Here is a 12,233-nt window from a genome sequence, read left to right as displayed (position 1 = left end):
CTCTCTCAGAAATAGTAAATATTTTAAAATAGGCACTTTTCTTACAAATAAACTGCTTAGTTGCAATCTAAACAACTACATTTTGACTAAAAAAGCCTCAAAAGTTCATTTTGTTGTCTAACAGCAGTAATATCTGTCAAACTGTAGTCTCTCTCTGCTTTTTGCTGGCTGTATGTGGGTGGAGTAATACACAAAGGTGAAGGGCCTTTGTGTGATGTTACCGGCAAAATATTGCACGGCTATCAGCAAATCAGATTCAAGAACCAGAACTGTTATATATATATATATATATATATATATATATATATATATATATATATATATATATATATATATATATATATATAKAGAGAGAGAGAGAGAGAGAGAGAGAGAGAGAGAAAGAAAGAGATAGATAGATAGATAGATAGATAGATAGATAGATAGATAGATAGATAGATAGATAGATAGATAGATAGATAGATAGATAGATAGATAGATAGATAGATAGATAGATAGATAGATAGATAGATAGATAGATAGATAGATAGATAGATAGATAGATAGATAGATAGATAGATAGATAGATAGATAGATAGATAGATAGATAGATAGATAGATAGATAGATAGATAGATAGATAGATAGATAGATAGATAGATAGATAGATAGATAGATAGATAGATAGATAGATAGATAGATAGATAGATAGATAGATAGATAGATAGATAGATAGATAGATAGATAGATAGATAGATAGATAGATAAAACCTAAAACCCTAAATCCTCAAACCCAATACCATGACAGACTAATGGCTTTTAGACTTGTTGCTGGTAATAGACTGGATGATTGTTTTTTTTTTTTTTTTGGTCCTGTGTGTCCATTTCTCCCCAAAATATCTGAAATACTGATTCAACTGACCACAGTACATATTTTCTTTGCGTGATTGACCATTGCAGATGCCACTGAGCCCACAGTAGTCATTGCCGCTTTCAGACACGGTTGACATAGGACTTCCTTTATATATATATATATATATATATATATATATATATATATATATATATATATATATATATATATATATATATATATATATATATATATATATATATATATATATATATATATATATATATATATAAGTTGATCAGACAAAAATGAAAAAATTGTGTTCATATTGTCTGCAATGATATACAAGTTAAAGTAAATTTGGAAAACACTACTTTTTTTAACAGCATTTTCCATATTGTCCCAACCTTTTCTGGTTTAGAGTTGTATATTATATAGGTGTCGTATGTGTCTGTGTCCCATTAATATATCTTAAATTTAATTTGCAATGCCTTTTCATGTTTGCAGAGTATTAGTCTAGTACAAACACAGAAAAAAGTACTACAGAAATGACCATAACCAGCCTTCTGCACCTATTCATCTTCAACAGCAAGTACTAAAAATAAAAATGTCTATTACATTAGTAACATGTATGCAGTGTAAAGTGAGCTTCGAAACCATGTTCTTTTGTTGCTACAGCAGTTCAAGATGAATCGAGTCTCAGAGCACCTTTGACAGTGATACATTACCAAGTCCAAAAGTGAGGTTATAACACAAGTACATTTATAGTAGAGTTTACCTCAGCCAGACAAACAAACAAACACACACAAAGCAGAGAATAAAACTAAAGTATGATTATACAAAATTTAATGACTGGGATCAATATGATCAAAGTGCATATTTGTGTGCTAAAACACACCTGAATGTAGCATTAAAATATAACGTGTCAGTGATATACTTTTGTTAGATATATTCTCATGATACAGTTTTAAATGAATGTTTACTAATATGTACTTAAAATTAAAACTTTTATTCAATTTGTACAATTGTGTGTTTTGTTGATAACTGAATATATAAAAATATATCAACATTACATTAAATTACATTATAATATACATTTTAAAAAATGACTAACTTTTTTACGCAGTATAATATTCAAAAAATATTAGAAAAATATTTTTATTGCAAAATATTAAATCCTTTTTTATATTTAATATCCAACACACAGCGAAATTGACTTTTGCAGGTAGAATCATATTAAAATGACCGTAATCTGCATATTTATTTACTTATATATATTTATAAAAAACGCTAAATATTAAAGCATATTTTTAAAATGCATTTTAACACTAATATTGTTCATTTAAAACGTTAAACAAGTTAAGGAGGAATGAAAGTGGTTAAACGGACATGTATGCCATCATGATAACATCAGCACAATAGATTTCCTAAAAAATAAGTTGCATTAACATTAAATAACAATATGAGGATGTATTAACAACAAGAAAAACATAAGTCTCGTCCCGAATGCTGACTGCTCAATACAATTGTGTTCAATAAGCAACACATTCTAGGTCTCAACTAATCTTCAACTAAAATACAGGGATAAAACATTGATCAATTAATATCAATTAATATAATACAGTGTTTTATGAGTATATTTAAGCACATTTCATAAGTCATAGATTAAAAGCATAAGATGTTTTTTTAAAACTTCTATATGACCAAGACTTATCTAAATGAATGTGGGGGGGATTGGGTCTTAATCTTTTGCTTTTAAATTTCATTTCAACTCAATGAAGAACTAATTTCAACAAAATGTTAAGTGAGCTGGTCTGAATTTTAGTAAGGAATAGAGTGTAAAAGTGATTGTCCATATAAGAGATTTTATTTGTTTAGCCTGTTTCCCAAAAGCATCATACCTTAAGTAGATCTGGAAATTTGCTGTAGATATACTAGTGCTTTGGAGTAATTTTTTAAAGCCCTACGTCAGGGGTGTCAAACTCAGTTTCTGGAGGGCCATAGCCCAATTAGTTTGATCAGGTGTGTTTAATTAGGGTTGGAACTGAACTGTGCAGAGCTGCGGCCCTCCAGGAACTGAGTTTGATACCTGTGCCCTCGAAAGATCATCAGCAGGACAATCAGCAGATTGCACCTATAAATTTAAGCACAAGGTGATTAAAATAATAAAAGCTTAAGATTTTGATTGTACTTTATTGTATACTTTATTACTTCAATTAATTTATCAATTATATAATTAAAAAAGTACAGATTTTTGTTTGATTAAACAACATAAACAGACAAAAATGATAAAAAAAATAAATAAATAGAATAAAATAAGCCAATGAGATTTACCATGCTTTGGGTGTGTTTGTTGTTGTTTGCATAACCCTGAATGTTCTGTAACCTTAAAGTTATCTTTCTTTCTTTTTCCCCATCCATTTTCCAGTACATTAGTCTGTGGATACAGTAGGTGTTTTTATAGACTTGTTGATCATTGTTAGATCACTTGTTGATCTTGTCGCTAATCCACATGATATGATGATTTTTGGGTTAAACTCAAAATGTGATACAACAAGATATGACTCCATATAAAGTAACTTTTCAGGATTTTGGAAGTAGATGGGGACTCCTAAGTAGCACATGAATGGATTCTTGCATAATCATGATATGTACATTTTTGGGAACACACATGGAATTTCAAACAGCGTTCATAACCTTGCACATACAGACAGAATTGCCAAAATGCTCTGTCCTGTACTTTTGTTGCTCAAGCTCTAATTAATTATATAGTTTGCTCCAGCTATTGCGCACAGACTAGGAAGTATTTCACAACACCAGTCTCCTATGTGGCTGTTCCAGTGGTAACCAGAGGACATGCTTAAATAAACTGAAATAACAGAGACAGAACCTGGAGCAAAGACTAGAGGACAACACTGGAATGACACAATATGTTATGCGATGTGATGTATAATGCAATCTAGCATTTCTCCTGTCAAAAGCGATTCTCCCAAAGAATCAAGTTTGTTTGTAAAGTTTGGTGATTGGCTGATTTGTCTAGAAGGAAGGGCATTCTTTGCAATTGAATATTGAACTATTGATTGTAATTTGAGTGGACTATCTTTCTGTATATATAAGGTTTGGCTCTACTCACCTGCACATTTGGTTCTGCTGACCAGTGGGGGTCCAGGCGGGCCGGTTCCACCCTCTCCAGGCCGAGTAAGAAGAACACTGATGCGATACTCTGTATCTGGCTCCAGGTGCCAAACTTTATAAGTCAGTGAGTTGACTCCATGTGTTTCAGACCAGGGTGAATGACTGGCCCTGTACACAATCTCTCTACGAATCACCGGCCCGTCGCCCACTATAGAGTTAGTGTTCAGCTGGATGATCAGGTAGGTGGGGCCAGAGCGCAGCAGCTGGGGTGGAGCAATCGGTGTGGGCGGGACTACAAGACAATACAGGGGGAAAAAATTAGAATGTACTGTATTAAGATTGGCATCACTCTTTATGTGGTTTAAGACAACATGTCTGTCGACCACTTAATGCACGTCTGATGCATAAGGCACACTAACAGTGAAGCACTTCAAGAATCCTCTAATTTATTAAACTCTACATGTTTTCCAGAATATTTGTGTGATGTTTGACACAGTCAGCCTGGAAGCAATCATGCTGCAGAACTGCCTCACAGAACTAGAAAGTAATAATTTTTACAACTTTAACAATGATTTATGCTAAGTAAATCAGTCAAAAGAATAATAGCCACGTTGTCATTCAGCATACGTAAGCAGTAAAACTTAACACTGACTGTCATATAATTCCTTTACATATCACTCACTCACTTTCTCTAGATCAGAGATCACCACAGTAAAATGAGCTTCCCATTACTTTGACATGTGTTTTATGCAAAGGGTGCCCTTCCAGGTGCAACCCACACAGAAATGCCAGAACTCAAACCAGCGACCTTTTTGCTGTGAGGCTACCATGCTAAACACTGGGGCCATCACGCCACCTATTTAATGTAGAAGCTGAAATAGATCATTGTATGATATTTAACAATGAAGTCAACCGAAATCAAAATAAACCAAAACTCAAAGCTCCCTGAACTGCTCTTTTTATTAAATATAGCCAAAAATATATATTTTATTTATGAAATAAGAAAACAGTCAAACAGATCATCTGCAGCATGAGGATAAAGAACCTGCCTCTTCCATTTAACCTCTTTACTTGCTCTTTCTCTCTTTGGGGATAAGGAGTGTTTGGGATAAGGTGTTGTATGCACTCCACTGAAACCATCTATTAGACTATATAATTAATTTTGTTTGTTAAGTGCAAAAAATTTGTTTAAAAACTATTTCTAAATTCAGTTCTAATTTCCAGCAAATTAATAAATTAACATTAATAATGAATTGTTATACCGCCGGTTTCATATAATTGTTATATCGTAACACACGTCCCATGTCCCATAGGGTCTAAAATCTAACAGGTGGACAAATCTAAGAAAAAAAACAAGTATAAATATGCATAAAATAAATAATAACAATAAATAATAATAATAACATATAAACATAATAAACTAAAAAAAGCCCCCTGAGATGAAGAAAACATGGAGGCAGAAAGTTTTTTTTTTTTTTTATATTTAAATCCTTAATTTATTTTTTTTTTTTTTACATTTGTAAATATATATTTGCATATTGCTTTACATCCCGTGTGTATTAAGCAATATGTAAGTGAGGCGCACAACTAACAAGCTCTGCACTGGACTATTGCACAGTCTATTTTAGTTCCTCAAAATAGCATTGTGCCAACAATGTCCTTTAACACATCCCTTTTCTAGACCGGAACACTCATGAGTCTACAAAATAGATTTGCCATTTAAACAATGTGGTACAAAATGGGAAAATTAGGATTGCGTTGGTCTGAAAATAGCAACACATTGCGGCAAACACATCTTGGGCTCTATTTTGACGGTCCATGCGCAGAGCGCAAAACGCAGGACGCGTTTTTGCTAATTTAAGGACGGGAAATCTGCCTTGCGCCGTGGCACATGGTCTAAAAGGGTTGAGTTTATTTTCTTAATGAGTTATAGGTGTGTTTTGAGAATAAACCAATTAGAGTCTCATCTCCCATTCCCTTTAAGAGTCAGCTGCATCGCGCCAAGAGTGCATTTGCTATTTACAAGACGCAAATTAAGTCTAAGTGGAAAAAATGAGCATTTCACAAGCAAACAGTTAACAGTTTTTTGAGAGATGAGAGATAATGGAACTACTTTCACATTCGCTCTTGGATAGGAAAACCTTTACGCACAGACATCAATTAGTCTATAAATAAATACTTTTGTTTGTTAAGCGCAAATATTCGTTTCAAAACTCTTTCTAAATTCAGTTCTAATTTCCAGCAAACGAATAAATGAATAATAGTAACAAAATGTGCTCAAAAACCTGAGTTATATCCTAAAACACATGCTGTGCCCCATATGGTCTAAAATCTGACAGGTGGGCAAATCTAAGCTTGTTTTTAATAAAACAAATATAAATATGGACATAATAAATAATATTGCTAACAATAATAACATTATACAAAAGCAAATTGTTATGAATGAACTGAAAAAGCCTCCCGAGATGAAGAAGACATAAAAGCAGTGGTTTTTCATATTTATGTAGGCTAGAAAATAATATGTTTTGTAATATTTTAATCCTTTATATTTATATCCTATATGTATTCTTATTATATCCTATATATATCCTTAATATTTACATTTTTTCATATGTAAAGATATTTGCCTATTGCTCTCTTGTGCGTATTAAGCAGTGTGTAAGCGAGGCGCAACTCTGCAGAGTTTAGACCGGGTTAGTTTTGGTCTAATGAAAAATCTGTTATAGTTTCTCAAAATAGCAACGCGCCAGTGGTCCGCCTCAGAACGCCTTCCTTTTTAGTCCAGAACGCCTATGGGCGCACAAATGAGCGCTAATGCATTTGCCATTTAAACAGCGTAGCGCAACGCCTCAAAACGACTCTTGCGCCAAGCTGAAACTACCAAAACACTATTGCGCCGTGCCTTGCGTCACACTGCGGCGGGTGTATGATAGGGCCCCTTATGCCTTATTGTGCCGGGTGTATGATAGGGCCCTTTGACTTTGCAGAATATGATTTGTGGAACTTTATTTAAGGTAATCTTTATTTTATTTCATACCCAACTCATTTACTGTCTGTTTAACCATCTTTAAATCTCAGAATTTACAATGCATCTCTTGTAATTGTATCAAACAAGGTAGACGTAGACTTTTGGCACGTCTTTTAGCTGTGACCTCATGTAAAATTTAAAGATTTGACGCATCCTCAAATGCCAATGGAGTTCCATCTTAAAAGGCACATCCACAAGTCTCCTCAATGGCAAACCCCTTCCCAATGGGGACACGAGGTCTAAACAGACTTCCTCCTCGTGGATTCTACCCCATCAGAATCAAGAAATTAATGCATTCTCTATTGCTTTGCTTTCACATGCAGAAACACCTTGCCTGAAACTCCCAAGCTCTCCTAGATTCTATAAGCAAGACAAATTCTGACCAATGCAAGCTTTTTTATCTATTTAGTTTAACAATAGAGATGTCTTTAGATAATAACAACAGTGGTTGCTTGTAAATATTTATAATAGTCATTACACAACTGTACCCACATTTGACAGTCTGTCTTTGACAAACAGAGTCACTTTAAATGTGTTGATTTTGGCACATGTTGTACTAATTTGTTGTAGGTTTAAGTTTAATTTTTCCTATAAATATACTGCACATTTGCAATCTACTGTATATTCTCACCTAAAAATTCTGAAAAGTATGTGGTCAAACAGCTGCAGTATTCATCAAACTATAGTGTGTTTGGTACTTTGCTTGGCATATTTGGCTCACTGCTGTCTTTGTCATACACATGGGTGAGGAGGCTGGAACAGTGCCGATAAGCCAATCAGATTTGAGAAATAGAATTCCTGGCTCATGAATCAGTATCAATTTAAACAAGATGTCAGTTCAAATCAGTCACTGATTTGTTTGTTAAGCAAATCAGATTCATAATATATTGTGCCTAATAATTCAATTTTGCAAATAAAGAAGGGTATATTTATCAAAGAGTTGTACATGCTTTACATTGCCTATGTGGATGTTTAGTATTGAATCAAGCTATTAAATCACTTATGACAGATAAAGTAATTAAAAAAAGTAATGAAATTAAATTTTATTGATGTAATTAGTAATTACCAGTGATCTATTTTTAAAGTAACTCACCCAAAACAAGAATAATTTTATGTGCACTTCAAAAGTAAAGCATCATACTATTATTTCCATTTCAAGTTAAAAGAAATTGGGTGAATGGAGCCATAAAGCAAATTATTATAGGTTTGATTTGCACTGTTGCTCATTTATTCACATCAGCACAATCCAAAGTTCTACTGTGACGCCAACACAGCACACTTCAGACAATAATAATAGAAGTAAAAAAAAAAAAAAAAAAAACTGCCATTGTGAAGTACACTATTTACACAGAACACAAGACAAACAATGATTACTCCTTTTGTTATATGGACTTTCATTGACATTACCTCAATTCCAGTAGAAACATGAGTCATTCTCTCTTTCAATCATGCTACCATCACGAGAGGCACTTGTAGGATCGGAATCATTACTTGGACCATAACGAGGCAGCGTGTGGTCATTTACATAACTGATTGCGCCAGTAATTTGGTTATTTTGGGGGAGATGTGTCTGTGATTGGTGGATATGAGTGTAATCAGTCCGCTGGTTTTCTCAAGTGCTCTAGTCAGAGAGGTTTTAACTCTGTCAGGCTTTTGGCTTTTACTGAAGAGAGCACTAGGTGGGGACATGATGTTACAGTAAATCAGTGAATTTGATTGGGAGTTCAGCAGGATCAGAAGATTCTAGAATGTTCTGTTCTGTGAGAAGACTACCTACCAGTAGCAAAGAATGATGGCAATATAAATGCTACTTTTAAGAGTGCTATGAAGAGGCTAAACTTTGTAAATTATTGGCATTGGCCAAAAAAGTTTTGCTTTTTTATAGAAAAAGGCAGGAACTTACTGTTCCTTATTCTAGCTGAGAACCATCAACGAAGACGTACAGTAAAGAAACCTTCTGACATTACCGCAAGCCAGCATAGAGAAAATAGTGAAAATTATGGTGTCCTTTACTCATCTATTTTAAAAGCAAAAAATAAGCACATTTGATATTCAGAGCAAAATACAACAAAGTTATACAAGTTTGGTAACAATTTACAAATACGTTTAACTTCTTAACTTTAAAAAACATGCAATAGTTAAAATGAACAATATAACAACGCATTAAGTAATACATCATTAACTTTAAATAATGTAATAATTTCACTGTTTAAATTATTTAATAAACCTGCACTGTGAATTGAAAGTTGTAAATAAATCTAACCTCACCCATCTGAAATGAAATGAAAAAAAAAATCAAATAAAATTAATTAATTTTAATATTTATTTCAATCCATTTATCAGCAAACAATTAAATATGTTTTATGTATTTCATTCATTCATTCATTCATTCATTCATTCATTCATTCATTCATTCATTCATTTATTCATTCATTCATTTATTCATTTATTCATTCATTCGTTCATTTAATTATTCATTTTCATTCAGCTTAGTGCCTGATTTATCAGCGGTTGCAACTGTGAAATGAACCACCAACTATGCAGTGGATGCCCTTCTAGCTGCAACCCAGTACTGGGAAACTATATGTATATCTCTTTATAATATTTCTTCTTTTTTCAATTCATTTAACCAAAATATTTTTAGAGCTTCATTATTACTGCATGCTGTATTTGTTTGCTTAATCAGTGGCTTTGTGAGCTTTGGTTTATTTGATGTGCATAGGCTTTATAGACCTTTGAAATATCTAAAATAATATGATAAAAGAAAAAGAACTAAGAAGCCTTTGACCGCCTGCAACTCCTTCAGCTGTACAGTTACTGGACTAAAATGAACTAAAAACAACTAAAAAAACTAAAAACTAAACTAAAAAGCCGCACACCTTTTGTTAACTACATTTGTTAACTAATCAGAATCGTCCAACAACCATATACAAGAAGTATAACAATATATATATATATATATATATATATATATATATATATATATATATATATATATATATATATATATATATATATATATATATATATTGACACATATTGCAGCTGTTTGACAACATCATGTACTTTGAGGCCATTTTGGGCAAAAATTTAGCTGTTAAGATTGCATATAGGCAGTTTATTTATAAGGTTAGTGCCTAGTTTAAATATTTATAATGTCTAAAAACAGTGTGTCAACATCCATTAGTCTGTCATTGTGCAGAGCAAAGACTGTTAACATAGTCCATCCAAAAGATGGTAACAGAGACTGCATAATAAGCCCTTGGAGGAGAAAAGATTGGCATATTTTCAAACTACAGTTGATCAAAACATTATAAAACAGGTGAGTGACTTTCTGAGTCTCTCTTTTTATGTTTCAGTGCTGTAATTATATACCAAAGTAATTGCAGTGTATTGAATGTGAGATGGGACTGACATGTATGTTGTGTTGGCCACTCTTTGTATAACCCTAAGTTACTTTTTGGTTGGCCAACTGTTGGTTTCTTATGAGTCTTCTGTTTTCGTTCTGCACATTCCTGCATGTGTTTAGTGTTTTCCTCATCACAAACACAACAGTAATCTAGTAGTGATTGCATTGCTTTGTTTTTTCAAGGTTAATTTTTGTGATATCCCGATTGCAGTGAAATACTGAAATCTCTGTAAATTGATGGCGTTCCATGCCGTTAAGCCATATAATTTAAAAATGTCAGCACTAGATATTATGCTAGAGAGTCATTCAAATACTAGCTCTAAATTGATGTTAGTAACGGTTCCTGCTGTTCTGATGTCAGCTGTAGATGTGATGGAATGGAGGAAGATTATAGTTCCTCATACAAAAGGGTTTTTAGACTCTTGTATTTAATAGAATTTTTTATATACACATTCTTTTTTTAAAGCATTTTTATAGTTTATTATTATTTTTTATTTTACAACTATTTTAAAACATGTATAGCTAGGACATAAAAAATACATACCTCTAACAATAAGTTCAGCAAAGTTCGACACTGCAGCTCCAAATGTTGACTGGGTGATGCACCTATAGAGGTCCTGCTCTCCACGCTGAGCTCCTCCCACCTGGAACCAAGCAACTAATCGCCGCTCACCAATGGATGACGTCACAGAGTATGGGGCCATCAGAACACCATTACGCCTCTGAAAAAGAAAGTACAAGGTACAAGATGCTGAATCTCTCTTCTCTATTTTCATTTGTATTTACACTCAAACAATATACTCATTACATTAAAAATGCATATGCAAATTTCTGTTTTGACATTATGATCAGTGAGAGGCACAGGTTTACATCCGATGTCTGCAAACTGATTTTTTATAATTGACATTTTCTTGTTAATCATTGGCCAACTCGGCATTGCATTCAACAATATGACACTACACCAACACAAACACTTCCTCTAGATTCATTTCTGACAACATTTCTTTGAAACAGCTTTCTCATAAATAATCATGCTTATTACACATATGTATAGTAAACCCAATCAAGTCACTAAAAGCCAAACATAAGCCTAAGAGAGCTTGGAAAATGAAACATTTGTCAATTAAACGTACGTTTACAAACAAACATATAGAATGAAATCATAATACTTAGAGGGTAGTTCAGAATACTGGATGACAGAACATGATTTGATTTATGAAAACAGCATGCATAGTTTTATATATGTTGTATAATGCAGATTGATGTTAAATAAATACAACATGAAGCTTGGTACACAATGTTTTATTAGTTTATATAGTATAACACAATAAATAGATGAGGTCATATCAATCAACAATTAATAGACTTTAATAATTTTGCATTGTGATAAGTTAAACATTTATTAATGCATTATTAAAATTAAAAGTCACACATGTTTATTTAATTTAATTGACTTTATTAAAACCGCTTAATTAATTTGTTTGTTTGTTTAATTAATGAACAGAAGGTCAGCTGCATATTATTAAGCATTATAAATAATAATAAACCATGTCATAATTTATTTTATAATGTAAAATTCTTCTTCTTATTATTATTATTATTATTGTTATTATCTATAGAAGATGATGATTATGATGATGATGATGATGATGACAATGAAGATAAAGATAGCATATTGTTCGTTCATTCATTTATTCATTTTCTTTTCGGCTTAGTCCCTTTATTAATCAGGGGTCACCACAGCGGAATGAACCGCCAACTTATCCAGCATTTTTGTTTTATGCAGATGATGTCCTTCCAGCTGCAACCCATCACTGGGAAAAACCCATA

General features: G+C 32.7%; 1 protein-coding gene across 8 annotated transcripts in view; it reads right to left on the bottom strand.

Moving 5' to 3' along the window:
• ptprua (protein tyrosine phosphatase receptor type Ua) overlaps window positions 1-12,233 on the bottom strand; it is a 434,849-nt gene that overhangs the window by 123,139 nt on the left and 299,477 nt on the right. For all 8 annotated transcript variants that reach the window (XM_005159552.6, XM_009294143.5, XM_009294142.5 and 5 more), the window contains exons 6-7: window positions 10,948-11,125; window positions 3,965-4,258 (exon numbers count right to left, since the gene is read on the bottom strand). In XM_005159552.6, the coding sequence (XP_005159609.1) occupies window positions 3,965-4,258; window positions 10,948-11,125 (472 nt within the window). The remainder of the gene's footprint in view (window positions 1-3,964; window positions 4,259-10,947; window positions 11,126-12,233) is intronic.

This window comes from Danio rerio, chromosome 19 (genome assembly GCF_049306965.1).
Source record: "Danio rerio strain Tuebingen ecotype United States chromosome 19, GRCz12tu, whole genome shotgun sequence".
NCBI classification, from domain to species: domain Eukaryota; kingdom Metazoa; phylum Chordata; class Actinopteri; order Cypriniformes; family Danionidae; genus Danio; species Danio rerio.
This window is presented reverse-complemented; position numbering and strand designations above follow the sequence as displayed.